Source organism: Triticum urartu, chromosome 4 (assembly GCF_003073215.2).
Source record: "Triticum urartu cultivar G1812 chromosome 4, Tu2.1, whole genome shotgun sequence".
Taxonomy (NCBI): Eukaryota; Viridiplantae; Streptophyta; class Magnoliopsida; order Poales; family Poaceae; genus Triticum; species Triticum urartu.
This window is the reverse complement of record NC_053025.1, coordinates 25,694,363-25,718,729: the sequence shown is the minus strand read 5'-3', so window position 1 is coordinate 25,718,729 and position 24,367 is coordinate 25,694,363. Positions and strand designations below refer to the sequence as shown.

At 46.8% G+C, this 24,367-nt stretch overlaps 1 protein-coding gene, 1 long non-coding RNA gene and 2 pseudogenes across 2 annotated transcripts; 2 read left to right on the top strand and 2 right to left on the bottom strand.

Moving 5' to 3' along the window:
- The first annotated feature begins 1,924 nt into the window (after positions 1–1,924).
- LOC125550405 (ankyrin-1-like) lies at positions 1,925–7,478 on the top strand. The gene is made up of 13 exons (XM_048713398.1): positions 1,925–2,125; positions 2,286–2,357; positions 2,602–2,736; positions 3,096–3,203; positions 3,990–4,129; positions 4,217–4,345; positions 4,494–4,619; positions 4,896–5,048; positions 5,913–5,987; positions 6,124–6,244; positions 6,617–6,770; positions 6,837–7,069; positions 7,337–7,478. Exons 1-11 carry the CDS (start codon positions 2,098–2,100, stop codon positions 6,739–6,741), a joined length of 1,212 nt encoding a protein of 403 aa, XP_048569355.1. The 5' UTR covers positions 1,925–2,097; the 3' UTR covers positions 6,742–6,770; positions 6,837–7,069; positions 7,337–7,478.
- On the bottom strand, positions 7,375–8,060 carry LOC125550408. The gene is made up of 2 exons (XR_007301602.1): positions 7,929–8,060; positions 7,375–7,790 (listed from the first exon to the last, which is right to left on the bottom strand). It is a non-coding gene; the product is annotated as an uncharacterized LOC125550408 (long non-coding RNA).
- An 8,380-nt stretch (positions 8,061–16,440) lies between these two features.
- LOC125550406 lies at positions 16,441–17,439 on the top strand (annotated as a pseudogene).
- A 766-nt stretch (positions 17,440–18,205) lies between these two features.
- Positions 18,206–20,437, bottom strand: LOC125550407 (annotated as a pseudogene).
- Positions 20,438–24,367: the final 3,930 nt, after the last annotated feature.

Sequence of the window (24,367 nt, the reverse complement as noted above, 5' to 3'; positions counted from 1 at the left end):
TATCTGTTTGGTTTTCCTAACTAGATTGATTTTATCTTAAGTGGCAGAGGTGCTTTGTAATGGGTTCAATCTTGCAGTGCTCTATATCCCAGTGACATAGTAGGGGATAAGACACGTATTTGTATTGTTGACATTAAGGATAAAACAACGGGGTTTATTCATATTGATTGAGTTTACTTTGTCTACATCATGTCATCTTGCTTAAAGCGTTACTCTGTTTGTCATGAACTTAATACCATAGATGCATGCTGGATAGCGGTCGACTGGTGGAGCAATAGTAGTAGATGCAGGTAGGAGTCAGCCTACTTGTCTCGGACGTGATCCCTATAATACATGATCATTGCCGTGAATACATCATGACTATGCGGTATTCTATCAATTGCCCAACAATAATTTGTTTACCCATCGTATGCTATGTGTTTGAGAGAGAAACATATAGTGAAAACTGTGGCCCCTGGGTCTACTTTAAATATAAAAAGGAACCTAAAAATCCTTTGCTGCAATTTATTTACTTTTCTTTTGTTTTGCAATTTACCTATCTACCTATACAAGATTTAATCCTTGTAGAGTTCAATTACCTCTTTGCCTTTCCCTCTCGATTTGAAAACTGCTGTCGCACGCTCTTCCTTCTTCCATTTTCCTTGACTCTTCCTTCTACCATTGCTCGTCTTCTCGATGGAGGGAAGACACAGGTCCCGACCCAGTTATTCTTGCCCCAGTCTGAAAGATGATGTGGTGGAGGACGTCATTCATCGGTGTGACGTCATCACCGCGGCTAGCATGGCAGGTTCGTTCAAGACCATTCTTGACTCAACAAATAAGATCATTACAAACAAGCCCAAGGGTTCAGGAGTGGTTTGATCTCCCTTATCTTCTCCACTATGACCCCGCTCGCACTTATATCATTACAAACAAGCCCAAGGGTTCAGGAGTGGTTTGTACTCAATATAAAGAACCCAATCTTCATTTCGGGCTGCCCAGGACTTACGTTCAATCGATGGCACCTATAAACTCAATGGTGGCTAGCTACTTATATCGATGGATCACCTCTTCTTGTCTGTATGCAGGGCACTACTAATGTTATAGAGGAAGCAAGTAGTATTGTCTCGCATGGTCCTACTCTTCGGACCTATGCCAACATCCGTTGTAGGCTATTCAGTATGGATACTATTGTGCTAGTGCCACATCCTTCTTCCTGGTTCAATATTGATAGTCTTGGAGAATACTCGCTTTTCCTTGGACTAAACTATACAATGATGGTGAAAGACGATCTAGCTGCTATTGGCACAACCTTGCCATTTATGAGAAGCAACTCTACCTATACCACCGACATTGCTTGGGATGTTCCTGCTATAGGCTGCTTCATCCTGGATGGTGAGTCTTGCGTTGGTCTCAAGATTGACAATAGCTGGCCCTGCGCAGAGGCTCGCTTCTGGTTCAAAGCAAGCGTTTCTAACACCGAGGATTGGTTGGCGTGAAGTTCGTTTTCATTTCTTGTACGTGTTGTGTGAGAAAAACTTTAGTATTTATAATGTATTCTCGTTGTCGTTGTGCATTGTAGACTTGTTGTGTGTAGTATAAATGGTATATTTGCATATGCATGTGATAAACTTACTTAATTTATTATAAGTGGTTTTCGAGTCATTTCTCGGGTGCTGTGATAGCTTGACGTGTGACATTTTTTTTAGAGCTACGTGTGACAAATATAATGGACCAAAGAAACCAGGGACACGCCACCGCAGCATTAGGCCCAATTCGTGGCACCGGCCCGGGTGCCGCATAGCCTATACCCCCCTCCTCAATTCTTCCCCGCTATAGATCTGGACCGCTAAGTGTCAACACGTGCCGACCGATCTCCCGCACGCCCCGCTAATGAGTCTATCTCTCTCTCCACTTCCCGCTCCGTCCCATCCCATTCCATAAAGCCAAAGCTGCGAAGAGTCTTGCCCTGGAAGCTTCCACGCCTAGCACCAAATCAACTAGTGAATCGCTTCTAGGGTTTACGAGGGTTTACTCAGGGCGAGGTTGCGCCGCCGCATTGTCCTAGTTGGCGGGGGCGGCGGCCGTCACCGTACGGACGGGCTAGTTCCGCGAAGCATGGAGCAGCTTGGGATGTCCCGTATGAGTACGTGCGGATTTTATAGGCCCGATCTGTTGAACGTTCCGTTCCCCTTCTACATTTCGTGCCCCGATCTGTTGATGTTCCGTTTCCCTTTTGTATTTCGTGCTCCGATTCGTTGAGTAGACTCTCTAATGGCGGGTTGTTGGTTCCCTTTTTCATCCAGGTGTGGGGAAGACGGAAGCACTGAAGCGGTCAATGGAGTTATCCACCTTCATGGACACCAACCGGCCCATACGTGAGAACTCATTGACCTTGTTTCGGAATCCTCACGAAATGCCCTCTGTTATGTGCTATAGTTTAGTTTTTGTTAGGATTCTTCCCGTCCAATCGTTAGTTCATATTGTGATTTTGAAAGGCCTCAAGCTTCCCTGATTCTTTAGTGTTTTAATGTTAAATCACTGCTCATGATCATGCGAAATTGTGAAAAAATCCAAGTACTTTTCTTGTGTCTTGACTCCATTTGCAATTCCGTTTTGAAGAGATAATGGATGGCTTAACGGAGTATAGCGATTCAATGGGCTCTGTGAAGATGGATGGCTTTGGACCATTTCTAGAGGCAGCAGTCAGGGAGAAGTCAGATATATCAAATTGCTTCATGGAGCAGATCATGTCTGGTATGTGCATTGTTACTCAAGTCATGGATTGAATGTATATTGTGTGAGGATTGCTTGGCAGAGTTCTTCGCCTGGGCTTTAGATAGGTTACATTCCTGTGTGTTCGTGTTCCTTTATTTAGGCCGTGTGCGAGACTTTAAATACTTTGTTGCTGCGATGCAGCTGTAATAATTATGTTTCAGTTACTTGGGCTGCAGTGGAGAGCTGTGAAACGTTATCTGTGTGTTGCCTTCTCCCTTTTTGTTTGTGTTCTTTCTCTCTTTGATTAAAAAAAGAAGGATATTGTGTGGGCTCATTGTATGCTATAATAACTGCTTTCTCCCTCATTGTATGCTGAGTTATTTGCTTGTTTCAAACAGGCATGTCACCTTTAACAGTGGCTGTGAATTATTTGCTTAACAAAGGCACCAATCCGAATAATCAAGACAATCTTGGTTTTACTCCTATCCATTATGCTGTGAAGGAAGGTATTTTCAGCACCCATTCACATTTGTATATCGCCTACTTTGTTTCGGCAGAAATGTTTTTGCCAGTTATTACCCATTTTATTCTGTTGAGATCGTGCTTGACTTGGTTACTAATAGCATAGTTTTATCCGTTTGCTTTGTACTCGAAGCATAATAGCATAGTTAAAAAAGTCGCGCCTTAAGCTTTAGGTCATAGCCATACGCCTAGCACTTAATCGCACATAATTGCGCTTACGCGTGTGCTTTGGTCAGAGAAGCACAAAGTGGTGGCAAAGCGCACAATTGACGCCTAGCATTTTTTTTTGAAATGACAATTGTTGTTCCATTACATAGACCTGTTGGTTAAATCACTAGCTACATAGTTCATTACAACTTCAGGAAACTGGTCTAACCAGATTTTATAGCTGTCATTTCGTAAGCTAGCTCCATGTGCAGCTAAGCGCTGCATTATTACAAGACCTAAAGCATACATAAAGTTTTACATTCTCAAAGGCCACTCTCAGTTGAAATTCTAGCATTTTTTTTAACTTTACATGATAGTACGTTACACCTGAGTGCTGACACTTGCAGTGTCCCTCTTGGAATCTGTGTGTTTTATACTTTCTAATATGACATGTAATGCAGCTGTGCATTTTGCTTGTTTGTGCTCGAAGCTGAACTATAATACATTACTTCATTTAATTTCACAGTATAGTTTTTGGTTAATTTTTTCCTCAAATAAGAATGTCTAAAACAACTACTATTCACTGTAATTTAATGCCACTTCATACTTTCCATTTTCCCTAGAGAATGATGGATTGGTGCGATTGTTACTATCCAAAGGAGCTAGTGCTGATATATCTTCTCGTGAAGGGACGCCACTACACATGGCTGTGTCCCTTGGGAATCTGGACATTCTTAAGACTTTATTGCAGCACAATGCTGATGTAAGAAATTTGTTTTTTATGTTTTGATGTTTGTAGAATTACTTTGTTTTTTCACGTGAAGTAACTTTGTTTGCAAAATACCTGTAGCCGAACAGGGTTTGTTCAGATTTAGGAACACCGATGACTGCTGCGGCTCTCTTTGCTGACAGTAAATGTGCAGCTCCTGGAAAAATTTCTGAGTCCGTTGCTTTAGAGTGCATGAAGTTACTTTTCAAGGTCTGGTAACCATCATCCTTTTTTGTACCTTGACTGCTGCATAAATGCAGTTTGGATTTAGTTTTACTAGATTCCTGAGTTGTAAGTTTAAAATACTAAATTATAAATATCCACACTCATCCATTTACTACATTGGTTGCCCGTACAGGCTGGTGCTGATCTCAACTTTTCAACTCCTGATACTCCATTAGTTATAGCAGCCAGCAAAGGCTTGTCTAAATGCGTCAAGTACTTGTTGGAGGTCGGTGCAGATGCCAATATTTCAATAAACATTGTAAGCTCTTGAAATTTGCTACTTGCTTTTCTTACTTGATTCATACTCCCTCTGTCCCAAAATAAGTGACTCAACTTTGTACTAGCTTTAGTACAAAATTAGTACAAAGTTGAGTCACTTATTTTGGGACGGAGGGAGTATTATCTATGACACTTCTGTACTGTTGGAGCATGCGCATTAATTATTTAATTATTGATGATGCTTTAATGTATCATACTTCTTCTGTTGACACATCTTGTGATATCTAACTGTCTTCTATCTTTTTGTACATAACAGGGAATTATGACACCGATAGAGATAGCTGCAGATTCTGGAAGAAGAGATCTGATGGAGATTCTATTTCCATACACTTCACCTATTCCGTCTGTGTCAAACTGGAGCGTTGATGGAATCATTATAAACGCACAATTAAGACACTTGAAGGGGAAGGTACAATTCCAATTTGAAGATCATTTGTTTTGATGTTTCAGTTTGTAGAGCCCTGTGTTTATCCTATTTCTGAGATATGTGAAATAAGATGCATGTCATTCATTTGTCAGGGTGATGTTCTTTTTTCACAAAATCCGCCTTGGAGCTAAATATTAAATATGCAAAACTAGAAGTGTGGTTTTATTATGGCAAATAAAATCAGGAGGTCCTAAACACATTATTGTGAAACTGTGGTCAAATGGTCAATAGGGAACCAAATACTCCCTCCGTGCTAAAATTCTTAACTTAGATTTGTCTAGATACGGATGTATCTAGTCACATTTTAGTGTTAGATACATCCGTATCTAGACAAATCTAAGACAAGAATTTTGGGGCGGAGGTAATACAAAATATAAACCCAGTCTCACTAACGGGTCGCATGGAGCAGACCATAAATAGGTTGCTCCATGGAGATAACATTATGATATTACTCACTGCATGTCAGTCAAGTATGTTTTCACTGCGCGTATTCACTTCAATTTTGGATAAGTTTTTAGGTGATTTTCCAAAATTGTTGCTCGAGATGGGAGTACCGTAATTAGGGCATTCCACTTGTTTGTAACCACACATGCCCATGAGTTGAAGTGGTAAAATTGTTCCTCTGAAGAGAGGGCTTAAGTATTGTTATTTGTAGAGCACAGGTCCTTATTTAGTACCTCTGCGATGGAAAATAAGCATTTCGTTTATGGAAAACTTTGTTTATTTTATAATCACCTCCACATGCACACATTGTAGATGCCTTTTAAGTTTTAAATCAAGCTTCTCCATGTTTCTTTACTTTACATGTTTCGTATGTATTAACATGCTTTAATCATCATGATTCAGCGTAAGCAAATTGATAAAGATAGCAAGGTTAAGGGGAAAGAGGGTGCTGGCGCATTAAAAAAGTCCCGTTTCAAGGTATATCTTGCACATCTAGAGCTCTGTTTGTTCCATATTTGTGGCACACAATTTCCTATTTGGCACGATCTATACTTTCAGATTTAGCACTCTAATTCTGGGATGACAGATTCTGCTTACATTTGGTTTGATGCAGGAAATCACACTGGATCCTGCAGATGCAATGATGTATTCACAAAGGAGCCTTCGCACTGTAATGAGTAGTGAAGCACAGGTTTCTACTGATTGTGTAAGGCTGCGACCTAATTGGCGAAATGGTAACTACTGTGCTCAAACTTTTCTGTTCAACTTATGCCCCTAGTTTGTATTTATAGTTTTATACTGCACATTTACTAGTTTGTGATGCATGATAATACATCATATGAAACGCCTATATAAAGTGGTAGGTTGAATATTTTCAATAATTCGTGGGTTTGTAATGTAATGTAGGCTATTACATTTGATTAATATAATCTTAATTGTACAAAAAATTGTCAGCATACCATACTGATGCTTCTATGTTAGTTTTACTGCCTTTGGGTTCTTTATTTTCTTATATGCAAGGTTTTTTCTGAGGTTAATAGTTACAGAGTGCTTTATTGTTATCAAGAAGTGTTGCTGATTAGCTTTTCCGTATTATGGCTGAATAGATGATCAATCGATCAATCCGAGCAATTCACAAGCTGCAGGCCAAGAGTCTGTGAGCGGCTGTCGGATTTCTGATGAAAAAATTGACAGTGGTTCACCCTTGGTTGCAGTGAGCAGGCTATTGTAGCCCAACAATTAGTGAACCAAATTGTTCAGGTAACCACTGTATGTTTTGTTCATTTTCGTTGAGAGCTGTTTTCAGTTCTGTTTTGCGTTTTGCAGATCTTTATCAAAGTTCTGGATTATCCATCAGTATCAGTTCAAATGGAGTGTAATACCTCAATTCGAGAAATGGTTTACATTGAACTGGCGAAGCGTCAGATTTGTCTTTCTGATCTCTATGTGAAATGTGATGGGCGGATGATCAGCCCAGAAAGCACGCTTATCTTAAGTGTTACTGATTCTACTTATACCATCCTTCCAAGGTTAAGGGGTGGTGCTCCAAGTGACATAAGGTAAATACTTGTGATATGGTTTACATATCTGTTTTCTAATTTGTTGCTTAATACAAGAGTTATTTCTGGTACCTGCCATATAATTTTTTGCACGTTCCTCAAAGATGTTTTTTGCCCATTTGGAATCATATGCCTTTACGATATGTGCTGCTTTATAATCTGGTGTGTATTGCAGTAATGTTCCAAGTTATCAACATAACTGACTTTAATCATTATTATGAATGTTTCCAGCCAATTTAATATGAGTGCATGCATTTTTTGTTGCAGCTTTAGGAATCTATCAGTAGAGAATAGGCCACTCTATAAACTTATAATATCAACTGGTGACAATTTATTTGAGGTTGTTAAATTCAGAGGTAATTGGCCAATTTGGCTTAATGCAGAGTACTGTGTATTGCTGAGTGAATTTGGCCGGAGGATTTACAGGTTGCTGTTTGAATTGCTCGAGCACTACCACAGCATGAACCGCTGCCTTGAAGCATTTACAGTTCATGATATTCTGTATCTACCCCGGTTCAAGTGTTTAGAATTTCTCAATGTTGCTCATCATCAGTCAACTAGAGAATTGTATTTCCAGAATCTTAGGGATGTTAGAACTATTCTGGTGAATATGTTACGGTATAATCCATCAAAGTTGTCTCCAAAAAGGGTAGCTGGTTTTCATGAACTCAATCCAACTATCAGCGAACTCCCGCATCTGCTTGAGGTTGCAACTAATGAACTGCAAAGCACCATAAATAAGGAGGGTGACGCTGGAGTAACAGAGCAGTGGAGGAGACGATTTCTTGTAGATCCAGCAGGCAAGAGCTCTGCTGCAAGATATTGTTTGATAACGGCAGTCGATTTGCACTATGATTACCTGAGTAACAACAACAAAGGTCCGTTCAATAATTGCTTTGAAGTCCTACAGCATGATTGGACGGCCAGTGTGCAGAAAATCCCACCAATGAAGAAAGTCCTAACTCATAAGATCTGGGACATTGCAAAGCAGGTATGCAACTGGTTAAGGCACAAGCACAATAGGAATATACGAATTTTGCCTGAGAACTGATAACTTATGCAATCTTTCCTCCACCATTGCAGAACTATGTTATCTTCGCCTTCCATCCTCGTCGTACTCGACATGAATGGAAGTATGGAAGGAACTGGGTAACACACTCTCACGCTGGGGTATACACTATTAAAAACTCCATGTATTGATATTAACCAAAATTAATTGATAAAAACACCTGCCTAATGCTTTTTATCTTTAAAGCTAACCACCAAGGAAGCAGAGGTTATATTCAGCTTCCTACATAAGGAGCTTCTGTCTAAATGCACCAAAACTTTGCTGTGCGACTACACCGACCCAGCCCTGCCTGAGGGTCTGGAAGACAACCGAACAAAGATGAAGGAAGTATTGTATATGCAGTGATTGTCAGGGTGAGTAACTGGTTCATTGGTACTGTACATTTTAGTTGTAGTAAACTTGTTGAGATGTACTGTTGGCTTTTTATATGTTCATATGTGATTGCAGTTTTGATGAATGGACAACTTAACTCACCCAGTTTTCCTTTTGTATGTTTGTTGATTGATGAAGAGCTAGTTTTCTATAAGTTCATGTGATCTCAGTTTTGGTGAATGGAAAACTCACCCAGTTTTCTCTCTCAGGCGTCTCAGGCGGAGGTCTGGAACAGAATGTCTGAAGAGCATTGCTACACGACAGTCTGTACGCGTCATTTTTGCACGACAGTGTGTACGCGCCATTGATAAATGCTGGTGCATGGTGGATTGCTTGGTTGTTCGCGCGTTGGCTGGGAATGCGTCGTATGTAAAGTGATTTTGATGTCTGAAATATGTAGAGACTAGGGAGAGTGTCAACTGGGCAGAGTTTGCCACGACTTTAAAACCATTAACTTAGTTCTAGTCCACCGACAGTACAGTTAAGCCTTCAGTCAATGGCGAATGATCTGTAATGCTATCAATCCCGGTGCTCATTTGGGGCACGTTTTGATCTGTAATGCATTTTTAACAAACACTTTTTAGTCCCTATCCATTCTATGCATGACTGGAGGATGTAGACACGAAGCAAACAATTTGAGGATGTAGACACTTTGTGCTGCGGATTTTGATTTATCGTGACGCAGAAAAGTCCTATTAATCCTATTTATGGGCGTCTACACTAAAGAACAAAAGGCGTTCAAAATATAGGTCAAAACCATGTCTCGGGAGGCAAATAAAATCCAGCCAACTCCGTCATCAGTTCATCACCTTGTGCACCACGCTTGTATTCCCACCGGAGGCTGAGGAGACGAGAGGACTGCCCTAGCTCAGATGATGAAGAACGCAACCTCACCGTTGCTTCCCACGAACATAAGGCGCCATACCTCGGAGCCAGTCGACGATGACGCCCATGAACTCCTCGGGCTCGAAGATTAGGCCGTGCAGCAGCTCGTAGTCCTAGAGGCTGATGGCCGTCTGGGTTGGAGACCTACCGCTGCCGCCTCCGCTATGGGTCGGTCACCATGTCGTCGGCACTGTGATCACGTGCAGGTGCTGCTGCAGGTACGAGTCAGCCGGAGGATCTCGTACCTGTACTGTACCCGTACCCGGTCCTCACTGGTGAACCGAGTACTTGACCCTCAGCGCGTCCGGGCCGCGCGACACCACCGGCCCGATCTTGCTCGACCTCGATAACAGGGCAAGCGCCTATAATAGGCAAACGCAATCAGTCATTGTTTCAGGCATACTACATACAGTCTGCACAAACACAATTTGTTTATGAAGATGTTGTTCTGCACATCATACCGCAATGATTGGATGCCGGCATCATCCTCACAAGATCACAATGTGACGATGATGCTGCTAGATGTGTATAGTCTGTATTTGGTATATCTCATTGTATAAGGGGTTTCCTCGCACTTTGTCACACATGTATATGTAATGACCTCTGACCCTCAGTAAAGAGTAGTTGCTCATTCCTAATATAGTATCAGATGCTTAGGTTCTCTCCCGCTCCCGCACGCTCGCAACTCCGTGCTCCCCTTCCCTAGCATGCCTCGTCTCCGGTCGTTTCTGCTCGATTCCGGCCGCCCTGACTCGATTTCTGCCTGCCCCAACTTGCCTCAAGCCGCCGCCGCCTGCTACTCTGCTCAAGAGCCGCCGCCCGCAGCTGCCCCCTTCGCCCTTGGCTCGGCCAGTTTCCAGGCCGTGCGGCTCCTTCCCCGCTCGAGCCTCCTCTCGCGCCGGCTCCTTCCCCCGCTCGATCCTCCTCTCGCGTCGGGCTGTCTGCTGCTACCGGCCAGGCCGGTCCTCGCTTCCAGCTGGTCTGTTTCCCGCTGCTGCCGCAGGCCCCTGGCCTCTGCTCGCCGAGCCGAGCGAGCGGGCGCACGGGCGTGCGCGCGGGGGCCTCCAGCGAGCGGTCGCTCGATCCAGCGGGCGGGGCCTCCAGCGAGCGGGCGCTCGATCCTGCGGGCGGGTGCTCGATCCCCTGATTCCGTTCGATCCAGATCGAGCCTTCCTGTTCCCGTTGACTCCAAAAAAGGCAGAAACAGCAGTGACGCTTTCTCATGTCCTCCTCGGGCTATGTTGCCGTTCCTCGATGCTCGGTGATCTTCGACGGCACCAACTATGCAGAGTTTGCGGGGTTCATGCGTATTCATATGCGCGGACTTCTTCTGTGGGGCGTTCTCTCTGGCGAGGTCCCCTGTCCGCCATGCCCTGTTGCTCCTGTGGCTCCCACTCCGTCGGTGCCGCCGGTGCTGGCTGCTGATGCTTCTCAGGCTGATCGAGATGCAGCCAAGGCGCTCGATGATGCTGCGGTTGATGCCTATGATCAGCAGGTATCCGCCTATTCTGATGCTCTTTCTGTCTACTGGGATGATCTGTCTGCTTACACTCAGTGGTGCAATGATGATGCCCGTGCTGCTGCTGTTCTCACTGCGAGTGTCCTCCCTCAGTTTGCTTCGGAGTTCATGGGTCTCGGCATAGTTGCAGCAATGTGGTCTTATCTTTGTCAGCGCTATCAGCCCTCTGGTGATGCTCTCTACCTATCTGTGGTGCGTCAGGAGCACGCACTTCAGCAGGGTGATTCTTCTGTGGATGATTTCTATTCCCACTGCTCTGCCATCTGGCGCCAGCTAGACTCTCTTCGGACAGTTGTTTGTGGAGCTTGTCGCTGCTGTCAGACTACGCGATATGATTTGGAGTTTCAGCGGGTCCATGAGTTCTTATCTCGTCTCCGCTCTGAGTTTGAGCCCCGACGTGCTCACTTGCTTGCTCGTGGTCGTGTTCCTATCTCGGAGGTACTTGCTGAATTTCGTGCTGAGGAGGCCCGCCTTCGCTCTGCTGGGTTACTTGCGGTTCCTTCTGTGTTGGCTGCCCGAGCTCCTGTGTCGTCTGCTCGTCCAACTCCACCGCTCCTGCCCACACCTTCAGGGGGGTGGTCCGCCCTCCTTATGTTGAGAGGGGCCGGTCGCGCCGTGACACCCTCTGTGACTACTGCTCCAGGCCAGGTCCCCCAGAGTCTGATTGTCGTCAGAAGCAGCGAAACCAGAGGCGCTCCTCTTCCAATGCAACTCCTGTGTCGTCTTCGACTCCATCACTCACTGACCAGGACATTGTGCGGCTCAAGCGCCTCCTGGCTTCCTCTCGTTCTTCATCGACGGGTTCTGCTGCTGCTGTGACTGCTTTCACCACTTCATCACCGCCGACATCTACACCGTCAGGTACATCTTCGTGGGTACTGGACTCTGGAGCTTCTTTTCATATGTCATCTGATTCTTCAACATTGTCTTCCCTTCGCCCTCTTGATTCTCCTATTAATGTTCTTACTGCCGATGGCACATCTCTTCCTGTTGCTAGTTATGGTATTCTCTCCACTCCATCCTTTTCTGTTCCTAGTGTTTCACATGTTCCTCGCCTCACCATGAATCTTTTTTCCTCTGCCCAACTTACTAATTCTGGTTGTCGAGTCATTCTTGATACCGACTCTTGTTCCATTCAGGATCGTCGCACCAAGGTTTTGGTTGGTGCTGGCCCCCGACGCCGTGAGTCCGAGGGCCTTTGGGAGGTTGACTGGCTTTGTGTTCCTTCCGCTGCCACCACTTCAATCAGCTCTCATGCTCTTGCTGCTTCTTCGTCTGCGTCCTTCCAGCAATGGCATCATCGCCTTGGTCACATCTGTGGCTCTCGCTTGTCTTCTTTAGTGCGTCGGGGCCTCTTAGGGTCTGTATCTGGAGATGTCTTCTTACATTGTAATGGTTGTAGACTTGGCAAACAGACTCAGTTACCTTATCCTACCAGTCAGTCGGTATCTCAGCGTCCTTTTGACTTAGTTCATTCTGATGTCTGGGGTCCTGCTCCCTTTGATTCAAAAGGTGATCATTGCTACTATGTTTTTTTATTGATGATTTCTCTCGCTACACTTGGCTCTATTTCATGAAATCTCGTAGCGAGATTCTCTCTATATACAAATGATTTGCTGCCATGGTTCACACCCAGTTTTTCACGCCTATTCGTACTTTTCGTGTTGATTCCGCAGGCGAGTATATCTCCCAGCTGTTGCGGGGTTTCCTCGCAGAACAGGGAACCCTTGCCTAGTTCTCCTGTCCTGGTGCTCATGCTCAAAATGGCATTGCAGAACGTAAGCATCGTCATCTACTTGAGACGGCTCGTGCCCTTATGATTGCCGCCTCCCTTCCACCCCACTTTTGGGCTGAGGCTGTGTCTGCATCCACCTATCTTATCAACATTCAGCCATCGACTGCTTTGCAGGGTGGTATTCCTATGGAGTGTCTCACTGGTCGCTCTCCTGACTACTCAGCTCTTCGTATGTTTGGCTGTGTGTGCTATGTCCTTCTTGCCCCACGAGAGCGCACCAAACTGACTGCCCTGTCGGTTGAGTGTGTTTTTCTTGGCTACAGTGATGAGCACAAGGGCTATCGTTGTTGGGATCCTGTTGGTCGTCGCTTGCGCATCTCGCGTGATGTGACTTTTGACGAATCTCATTCTTACTACCCACGTCCCTCTTCCTCGAGCTTCTCTGTGGACGATATTTCTTTTCTTCTTCCAGATACGCCCTGCTATGTGCCTCGTGTTTCACCTCCTTCTCCTGCACCTCTCCTTCACACTCATTCACCACCGACACCATCTTCCCCATCCTCCTCCTCCACTTCTCCACCATCATCTCCAGTCCGTCGCCCTCTCTCACCATTTCCCCTCCACTATACTCGCCGCCCTCGTCCTGAGGATGCTTCTCCTGACTCGCCTGATGCGCCTTCCACCTCTGGTGCACCTCTGCTCATGCCTTCCCCGGTTCATAACCTTCGTGCTCGGCCTCGTCTCCCGCCTGATCGCTATTCTCCTGATTGGTATGGTCTTTCTGTTATTGCTGAGCCCACTTCCTACGGGACTGCCATGACTCAACTTGAATGGCAGCTTGCGATGGCCGAAGAGCTTGCGTCCCTTGAGCGCTCTGGCACATGGGATCTGGTTTCCCTCCCTTCCGGTGTTCGTCCCATCACTTGCAAGTGGGTCTACAAGATTAAGACTCGCTCCGATGGTTCTCTTGAGCGTTACAAAGCTCGTCTTGTGGCCCGTGGTTTTCAGCAGGAGCAGGGCCGCGATTATGATGAGACATTCGCTCCTGTGGCCCACATGACCACTGTTTGCACCCTCCTTGCTGTGACTTCTGTTCATCATTGGTCTATCTCTCAACTTGATGTCCAAAACGCTTTTCTCAATGGTGAGTTGCGTGAGGAGGTTTATATGCAGCCACCACCGGGGTACTATGCTCCTGATGGTATGGTCTATAGGCTCCGCCACTCCCTCTATGGTCTTAAACAAGCCCCTCGTGCCTGGTTTGAGCGCTTCGCCTCTGTGGTGACTGCCGCTGGTTTCTTGCCCAGTGATCATGATCTCGCGCTGTTTGTTCACACGTCTCCTCGTGGCCGGACTCTTCTCCTTCTCTATGTGGATGGCATGATCATCACCGATGACGACACTGACTACATTGCCTTTGTTAAGGCTCGCCTTCACGACCAGTTCCTCATGACTGATCTTGGTCCACTTCGCTATTTTCTTGGGATTGAGATCTCCTCGACCTCTGATGGCTTCTACATCTCCCAAGAAAAATATATTCAAGATCTTCTTGCTCGCGCTGCTCTCGGTGATGAGCGTACTGTTGTGACTCCTATGGAGCTCAACGTTCAGCTTCGTGCCTCTGATGGTGATCCTCTTCCTAATCCCACTCGCTATCGTCACCTCGTTGGCAGCCTTGTCTATCTTGCTGTTACGCGTCCTGACATCTCCTATCCTGTCCACATCCCGAGTCAGTTTGTCTCAGCTCCCACCTCTGTCCACTATAGTCACCTCCTCCGTGTTCTACGATATCTTCGTGGCACGATCTCTCAGCGCCTTTTCTTTCCTCACTCCAGCTCTCTTCAGCTCCAGGCCTACTCTGATGCTACCTGGGCTAGTGATCCCTCTGATCGCCGCTCGCTGTCTGCCTATTGTGTCTTTCTTGGTGGCTCTCTCATTGCCTGGAAGACCAAGAAACAGACTGTGGTTTCTCGCTCGAGTATAGAGGCTGAGTTGCGCGCCATGGCTATGTTGACGGCCGAGGTGATCTGGTTACGGTGGTTACTTGAGGATTTGGGTGTGTCTGCCACTACCTCGACTCCCTTACTATCAGACTATACTGGTGCTATCAGTATTACGCGTGATCCGGTGAAGCATGAGCTCACCAAGCACATCGGGGTGGATGCCCACTTCGTGCATGCTGCTGTGCAGGATCAGACTCTCGCTCTTCACTATGTGCCCTCTGAGTTACAGTTGGCTGACTTCTTCACGAAGGCACAGACTCGAGCGCAGCATGGCTTTTTCCTCTCCAAACTCAGTGTTGTTGATCCACCATGAGTTTGAGGGGGGTGTTAGATGTGTATAGTCTGTATTTGGTATATCCCCATTGTATAAGGGGTTTCCTCGCACTTTGTCATACATGTATATGTAATGGCCTCTGGCCCTCAGTAAAGAGTAGTTGCTCATTCCTAACAGATGCCACTACCACTAACAAGATTACAAGAACATATACCTCTGGATCAAGCACAGCCGGCATCATCCTCACAAGATCAGCACAATGTTATAGGATGATGCCAAAACAAGAGCACTATAAGATATACGAGTTGTTGTAGCGTCCCCCGCGTCGCTAACCCTAGCCGGCCGCTCCTCCCTCTCTCCTCTCCCTTGCCGCTATCAGAGGGGGTCGACGGATCGCCGCACGGCCGTCGGGGAATGTGGCGGCAAGGATCTGTCCATCCTGCCACACGCAGGTGGCTTTGGAGTCGAGGTGGCGGCCTTAAGAGGTGGTGTGATGGTGCTCTCGGCCAGCGACATGGCGGCAGCGGCGGTGCCTGTGGGGCGTGGTGGCCTCGGGGGCACCCGCCCTGGATCTGATATCGTCCTACTCCATGCCTTACGATCTGGTCGCCGGTGCCACGTCTGAGGAAGGGAATGGGAAAGTGCTGAGCCCGAAGAAATCCAAGGCCGGATCTACCGGCCACGACGATGGCGACGCCTGCGGGCGTTGTCCCCTACATGTAGGCGCCGTCAAGGTTCTCCCTTCCGCCTCTGCCTCCCTCCTTTGCTCGTGTACCGGGGTGAAAACCCAAATCCCTTCGGATTGGGCGGCAGCGACACTCGCGGCGTCGTCATCTTCATGGAGGTGTCGCCTACGGTGAGCATGGGATGGTGGTGGGCCCGTCTTGGTTGGGTGGCGTTCAGCAACAGTCTCGATCGGGATGTTCCGGGGGAACCCTAGATCTGGGTCTATCGGATCAGACGATGACGACGCCCTGGGTGTCGTTCTCCCTCCCCGGGGCATCGTTTTGGAGCAACTGCTGGCCGGAGGGGACAAGATGAGGAGCGGTGTTACATCTACCGCAAGGCCGACGTAGGATCTCGGTGGCATTGCGCTGCGGAGTTTCAGCGACAGGCGTGTGTGGATGGATATGTGTTGGATGGTGGCATCGTCTGGCGCCGTGGTGACATGGACAGTAGGCCTGGCAAGGTGATGCGTTAGTTCTTGCTCTGAAGATGGATCGTTGGAAGACGGTGGCGGTGGCCTCTCAGAGTGTGCCCGACCGGTGTGTGCCCCAGCCCAGCAAGGTGGCTTGGTCGGGGCCTCCGGCTTTAGATGTTAGTTGGTGTGATGTATGTTTGGTATTCGGCTCGGACATTCGGCAGCCCTTCATCAAGTGGATAGGAGTAGCGACATATGTTGCTAAGATGGTGGCTTCAGACTACCTGATGTATTCCTTTGTAAGGTCTTTGTGAATAATTAGTAAAATGGTTGCATGCATCGCCCAGATGCAGAGGCCGGGGATCATCCTCCTTTAAAAAAAGAGTTGCATACATACGCAATAGTGTTGTGTGGAAGTAGATGCCACACCTACACTGGCGTGTGGGGTGGTGTGGGGATGTGTTGTTGTTGCAGCGGGGCGGATCTGGAGAGCCTGATGGCGTTTGGTGCTCGGATGCTGAGGCGGCGGCCCCGGACCTCTTCTTCAGCATCGACGGCCGTGGTGGCTGTGTCAGCAGCACCATGGCTGGAGCTCGAGGGCGTCGGTTCTCTGCAGCAGTGCGTCCACCCTCGGTCGCGCGAAGGATGCTTGGTGTTGGCCAGTGGGTTGGTTGTAGCTATTGCGCGGGGCGCCGGATCTGACCAGACGTGGCCGGCTATGACTCCGGCGATGGTGATGGGGTAGCCTAGTCGATGGCTCTGCGTGGTGCAGGTGGCGGCCGCGGGGCTGTTCTCATCGGAAGCTCCGGGCTCTGGTGGCAGGTGGTGGTTCAGGCGGGCCGTGGCTCCCATGTGCCGATTCGAGTGGAGGGCTTCCGTTGGCTGCTCGGGGAGTAAGCCTTGCCCAGGTATTAGTCGGAGCCGACAACGGCGACGCCTGTGAGCGCCACACACCTTGGAAGTGTCGTTCTTCGAGGGCCTACGACCTATTCTCTCGCACTCCAAGGGAAACCCCTGTTCTAGGTTCCCGGAGCGAACGATGGCGGCGCTTCGGTGTCGTGTTCCTTCTTGGAGACATCGTTCTGGAATGGTCTTGGTCTGGCGAGCCATCAGCTCGGGTGGTGCACGGCCTCATGACCGGTGTGGAAGTCGGAGCCGCGGCTCCAGATCTCGTTGTCATGGAGGGATACCGGTATTGATCACGTGGGTGGCAGTGTCGTTGGCCAACCTGGTGTGCGGCCTCGGAGTCGGCGTGGAGGTTGGAGCGGCGGCTCCGGATATGGTTGTTGGGTGTCGGCTCTGGTTGCTCGGTGACGAAGCTGGTGGTCTGCCTGGTGCGCAGCCTTGGGTCGGTGTGTATGGTTTTCGTCTGTACATCAGAGTAGCGGCTCCGAAGATAGTTGTAGGGTGTCGGCTCCGGTTGATCAGGCGACAAAGCAAACGGCTCGCCTGGTGCATGGCCTCGAAGTTGGTGTGGATGCCGAAGCGGCAACTTCGGTTTTGGTTGTAGGGTGTCGGCTACAGGTTGTTTGGGTGACGGAGCCGGTGGCTCGCCTGGTACGCAGCCCCGGGGTCGGCATGCGTTGATAGTGCCTTGTGGGGGCGTGTTGTAACGGTTTACCTATTTTTAATGAACCGGGTACTAAATGACCGCGTTCAAAATAAAAACCCACACTGGCACAATTCATATAGAACAAGTCAGAGGTGATGGTACCTTCTGAATGATGCCTCCACCGGTTTGAGTGCCCAAGGCACCTTCTTCAGATACATTTTCTGCTTTGAATAATAATAATAGCCTTTGAATAAGAATTTCTGCATATGGTCGGAGATATCCACACAAAAAATAGTACTCCCTCAAAAAAAAAGTACTCCCTCCGTTTTTATTTACTGCACATATTAGAGTTGATTGAAGTCAAACTTTGTAAAGTTTGATCAAATTTATAGAAAAGAATATAAATACTTACCATAACAAATCTAAATCTATACGATGTGGAAGTATATTCAACAATGAATCTAATGATATTGATTTGTTATTGTATATGTTAATATTTTGTCTATAAACTTTGTCAAAGTTTGATTTTGACCAAAGCTAATATGTGGAGTAAATAAAAACGAGGGAGTATATTCCCTTCTCATACCATGTCTTGGACAACATGATCAAGAGATTGCACGTATCCATGTGGACCGTCACTGCCACCATGGCCTGTATCACAAAAAAATCGCCAGGTTAGACAAAAATATATTGATATCATCAAAATTTTAATTATACCCCTGCAGTTCATTTCTTATGGAAGATGTAGCTTGTTGTCAATATAAAAGAACCTTATTGTATTGTTGCACACTACCAGAACTCGATCTTCAGAGTCAAATAAAATCCGTATGGTTAGTGTCAGAATGAAGTCTAAAATTTTAAGTTGTCAGCTTGATTGCCCGACATAAAACGAAGAACTATACTTCACTGTCGACCGCAAAAATTAACCGACAATTTTTATTGAAATTATGCTTTGAATAGCATGTAGTACGTACTAGAAATCCTTGGAAGGACAACAGAACAGAGTATAGACTACTCATCCAATCCCGTAACCGTAAGTGTTCAGATTCATAAGTAAATCGCCTTAATTCAGTCTAGGGGAAACTTTACAAGAGAATTCAACATCCTTTGTCTCTTTTACACGCAATTCATCAGAAAATAAATCACCTTCAACAGTTGCCGTCAAGCAACGTTAAGCACTAACGTACACTAAGCAACACGCAACCAAAATCAAATGAGAAGAGAGTAAAAGGAAGCAGAAACTCACTAGTCCAGTCCATGCCACTGCCAAATCAATCCAAAGTACTCCCTCTGTCCCATGATATAAGAACGTTTTTGGCGGGAAATACCCAATGGTTCCTGGGTACATATGTATCCTATATGGGAATTTATTTTTAATAGTTAAACAAAAAATCAAAATAGTTAAGAAACTACTTTTAGAATAAAGTTGACTTACTTACACACTAGTATACATAATTTTCACAAAAAAGAAAAATATGTTGACTTTACAGTGAAAAATACAAAATTTATTTGCTATTATAAGTCACTATTCATGCTATTTTGACCGAAAATTTGTCTTTTTTGAAAAGAAGTCAAAAGGATATTTTTTTTGTAGATTTTATTTTTCACGAGTACAATAGAAGGTCAAGTTTATTTCAAAAATATTTTCAGGAATTTTTGACTTTTTGTTGAATTACTAATTTTTTTTTCACATATAAGGTGCATATGTCCCCATAGACTAAAAGTTCTCCTTCTGTTTTTGGCATCATAGTGTCAAAAACGTTCTTATATTATGGGACGGAGAGAGTAGTACCCAATCATCAGCTACCGGCCAGTAAAAACAGAGAAGAAGGCTATGTGATCGTTCAACCCGTGCATGACAACAACAAGCGCCCTGCATCACCAAGGACAGACCATGATGATCAATACGGTAACAACAGAGGACACCCTTTTTGTGGCGGGCTGAAGAAAGAAAGGATAAATTTTCCGTGGATTTGTTCGATTCCTGTCCTACCTGGGCTTGATGGATGAGGAGGCATGCGGGCACCAGGACTGCGTGAACAGCATCTCGCCGCAGGCGGTGGGGATGAGCTCGTAGTCCCGCCCAGCCTCCCGCGCGCGCCGCATGGCGGCCTCGCGCCGGACCAGGGCCTGCCTCCGCGAGCAGACCATGGGCGAGCCCGCGGGCACCCTCAGCACGACCGCTGCCTTGGCCTTTTCCCGGAGGAGGCCGTGACGGACGGCGCGCCCGCCAGCGGAAGAGCAGGAGCAGGAGCAACGGCTGGAGCACGGCGAGGATTCGGCGCAGCGCAAGCAGCGATAGCAGCGCGCTGGTCCGCCCCGCCGCGTCCGCCCCCTGCATGCTCCCGGCCATCAATCCGCCACTCCTCCTCGGTTCGCGCGGGCAGACGCACAAGGACCGCGGGGGCTCTGGCGCCGGGCAGGCTTGCTCCAACAAAAGCTCTCAGCCTCGGACGGATCGCGCTAAAAATGGGCGAAACTCCCCGACCGCAAGAATGGGCAGGAATCGAATCTATTCCGGAACAAAAAGGAACGCCCCGGCGTCGGCGTTGATCGAGCTCTGTCAACTATCCTATATCCTGCCGTCTTTCGGCTGGGCTGGATGCTTCCGGACCGGATGCTCGCTCGTGGCGCACTACGTGCGGCGCCGCTTACTCTCTCGCTCAACGAGCTGCGGATAGATTTTTTAAAGATTTTTTTAAGACAAACTCCTAAGCTTTTTATTAAGTCGTCACAATGTTTACACGGACGAAGGATAGTCCATTCGACTGGCCTAGCCACACATGTCGACCAGCTGGTAGGGATAAAGCATGCTTCGCGAGTTTGTGAGCTTCGACATTCGAGCTCCTAAACTCATGTCTAATATTACAAGACTGAAAAGTAGACCTATGGACAGTAATTTCATGTTGCACTTCTGTCTTGGATGTCCTGCACCACCATATAAAGGTCATCAGCAAGTGCTAATACCTCTCTGATCGCCATGCATTCAAGTGTCGCTGGATCAGGTACCCTCAGATAAACAACCGCAGAGGCCCGCTTGATCTCGACAAATAACTCCCATAGCTCTGTAGTTTCCTCCTCTCCCAACCGCAGCATCGCCATTTATCTTTACTGAACCTGATGGAGGCGCAATCTAGTGCGTTGGCCGGACAACAGGTGAACTCGCCAAAGGGGCGGTATGTGGTCTGATTGCCTTGAGTTCTCCTAAGTAGGACTAAACAAAAGCATGAATGGCAAAAGGGCTCTGATAAATCTGTTCGTGAATAGCTTTTCGTCTTGCTCCCCACAGAGCCCATAGAGTGACCACAAATCTGGTGAATTCCTTTTGAGGCAGAGATTTATGCATAGAAAATAGCCATGACTTTGCATTGTCATTGACATTTAAGCTCAGCTGATGTACAACTTGCTCAGATGACAAACCCCATGTACTCCTAGACATAGAGTAGTTCAGAAGCGTGTGTCTCCAGGTATCTTTAGCCCCACAAAGACATCATGAGCTGGTCGTGGACATATTACGACGATTAAGGAGGGCCTTCGTCGGTATCGAGTGTTGGTCTAATCTCCACACAAAATTTTTCAGTTTAGAAGGAACGTCGATGCCCTAGAGTTTTATCCACCCTTGGCTATCTTCTTCCTCATGTGATGATTCCCCTTGGCCGAGCAGCCAAGCTTCTCGACTGAACTTTGTATGCTGGATCATTCTATACACCGACCTGGCAGTAAAAATTCCCTTTCTCTCCTCACTCCATGCCCAGAAATCTTCAGTCTGTCTCGTACATAAAGGAATTTTAAGTATGGCCTCAGCATCTAGCGGAATGAAAGTCCAGACTAATTGCTCGTTCCAAGAAGATGTTGCTGATATGATCAGTTCTGAAACTCTGGTCGGGGGGTGGGGGGTGGGTATTAGAGATGTAACCGGCCTCTTCATGTGCAACCTGGGGATCCAATTAGTGTCCCATATATTTGTAGCTTCTCCGTTGCCGATTCTCCGGATAATGCCTTGCATCATGATGTCACGTCTGTCCATAATAGCCCTCCACACCTGGGATGGATGTGATCCAAGTGTTGCTTCAAGAAGCGTTGTTTCATGGAAATAAACTGCTTTTATAATTCTTGCACTCAAAGATGTGGGGTTCATTAGCAAGCGCCAAGCCTGTCTCGCCAATAAAGTAAGGTTGAATAACTCCAGGTCCCGGAATCCGAGGCCCCCATGTGTTTAGGTTTCGACATTACATCCCAGGCTACCCAACAAGGCTTCCGTTTCCCCTATTAACGCCCCACCAGAACTGTCGGATCATCGAGGTGACACTCTTGCAAAGACCGCATGGTAATCGGAAGCAAGACATAGAGTAAACTGGGATGGCCTGTGCTACACACTTTATAAGAACTTCCTTTCCAGCAGACAATAATAATTTCTCCATCCAGCCTTTCACCTTCTCCCACACTCGATCTCTGAGGTATCTGAATGTACCATTCTTTGAGTGTCCAACGTCGGTTGGCATGCCCAGATATCTGTCGCTTAGATATTCATTATGGACATGTAAAATATTTTTGACATTATCTCTTACCATATGTGGGCATCCCCGACTAAAGAAGATGGATGACTTGTCGTGGTTGTTGTCCCGAAGCCATACAATACGTGTCCAGTAGGTTTGATACATCAACAACCCCATCATGACTTGACTTAAAAAACAGCAGGCTATCATTCGCAAAAAGGAGATGGTCTATGACAGGAGCCGTTGGAGCCACCTTGATTCCTTCCAACTGAGATGATGAACTGGATTTCAGGAGGCACGAAAGGCCCTCTACTGCAATCAAGAAAAGGTATGGGCATATCGGATCTCCCTGCCGAATTCCTCTACTCGGAACAAACTGGTCAAGTCTTTCACCATTAAAGAGAACCGAGAACAAGACCTCACCATATTCATCACAATATTCACCCAAGAACGAGCAAAGCCTAGTTTAATCATCATGGCTCGTAAGTAATCCCACTCAAGTCTGTCATAGGCCTTCATCATATCAAGTTTCAGTGCACAGAAACTATTCACCTTGGCTTTGCTGCGCTTCATGAAATGAAGACACTCATATGCACTTATGATATTGTCTATGATTAATCTACCCGGAACAAAGGCTAACTGCTCATCTGAGATGATCTCTGGCAAGATTTGTTTCAATCTATTTGCAATAACCTTGGATGCAATATTATATAAGACATTACATAAGCTTATCGTCCTGAACTGAGTTAACATGGTTGGGTTCATTACCTTAGGGATTAGGACCAGAACCGTATCATTGATGCACTCCGGGCTGTCCTCCATCCTTAATATCTTTAACACCGCCTCAGTTACCTCATTGCCACAAAGATCCCAATGACGTTGATAAAAGTGAGCCGGAAACCCATCCGGACCAGGTGACTTTGTTGGGAACATCTGAAAAAGGGATGCCTTCACTTCCTCTCTTGAATATGGGGCACAAAGGAGCCCATTCATCTCGGCTGTAACCTTTGTTGGCACATGATCCAAAACCGCTCCCATATCACTCACCCCTTCTGTTGTGTACAAGGTTTTATAAACTCTTGCACCAATGCTTTCAACTCTGTCGGATCATCAGAGATAACACCTAATGAGTTCTGCAAAGCTTTGATCATATTCTTCTTCCTTCTGATGCTTGCTCGCAAATGAAAAAACTTGAGTTTTTGTCGCCTGATGTTAACCATTCTATCCGGGACCGTTATCTCCACATAATCTCCTCACGGTGGTATAACTCCACCATCTCTCATTGATCTTGAGCTCAACATGTGTTGGTGCTATTCGGTTCGGATCTGCCAGTAGCATCTCAAGATCAGACTTCAGATTTTTTATCTCCTTGCGTACGCTTCCACAAGTATCCATATCCCAACGCCTCAGGTCATGCGATATTGCAGTCAATTTGGCCCGGAGCTCCTCTGCCCTGCTGCATGCACCACCTTTTATCCATGCTTCACCGATGGTCTCTCTCCATGATTTGTGTCCCTCCCACATTACTTCATAGCGGAACGATCTTGGTGGTTTGGTCGTGCTTTGTTTGCGATTCAGCTTCAACAGTATCAGAGAGTGATCTGAAGTGGCCGCTGTCAAGTGAGTAAGATCAGCTAAAGGGAAAAGTGTGATTTTTTAGATGAACATGGAGGACTCTCCTCGGTTCCATTAGCTAGAATGAAACCATCGAATACATCCCAGCTTATGCCTGAGGGTTCTCTTATTACATCACACACACACGCAAACAGCTAAGCTGATGCAAAGCAGAAATTGAAGAGAAAACAAAAGGACGACTGAGATAAACTCCCAGCAGTCCAAACTTTTTGTCTGCCAGAGAAAGCGAAAACAGGGACAAGAAGAGTGCCGGGCGCCCGCTTTTAAATCACATCGCGATCATGTCTTCCCCTTTTCTGAACTTGAGCGGCGGCGCTAGAGCAGCCTGGAGCGACCAGCAGATCGCAAGGGTGGACACCAGGCTGGTCACTGCGACTTTGTCATTGGTGTCTCGCTTCTTGGCAGGGGAGTGGAAGCAGCTCCCATCTTCTGAGATCCTGAGATTACTCCAGCTGGCATCAACTTCAAATCTTGAGGTCTTCATCCTCAGCCACTCAAGATCCTCAAGGGTTGTTGGAGAAGCTTTGTCAGAGCACTCAAGAACGCCCACCTTGTTTTTGCTTGCTTCTGGGGTCAGAATCACCTAGAACTTGAGCATCCTGAGGATCAGACTCCAT

Coding starts and splice junctions, on each gene's coding strand:
- LOC125550405 (XM_048713398.1), top strand. CDS start 2,098: ATGGAGCAGCTTGGGATGTCCCGTATGA. Junction 2,358..2,601: donor GGACACCAACCGGCCCATAC/GTGAGAACTCAT, acceptor TCCGTTTTGAAG/AGATAATGGATGGCTTAACG. Junction 4,620..4,895: donor CCAATATTTCAATAAACATT/GTAAGCTCTTGA, acceptor TGTACATAACAG/GGAATTATGACACCGATAGA.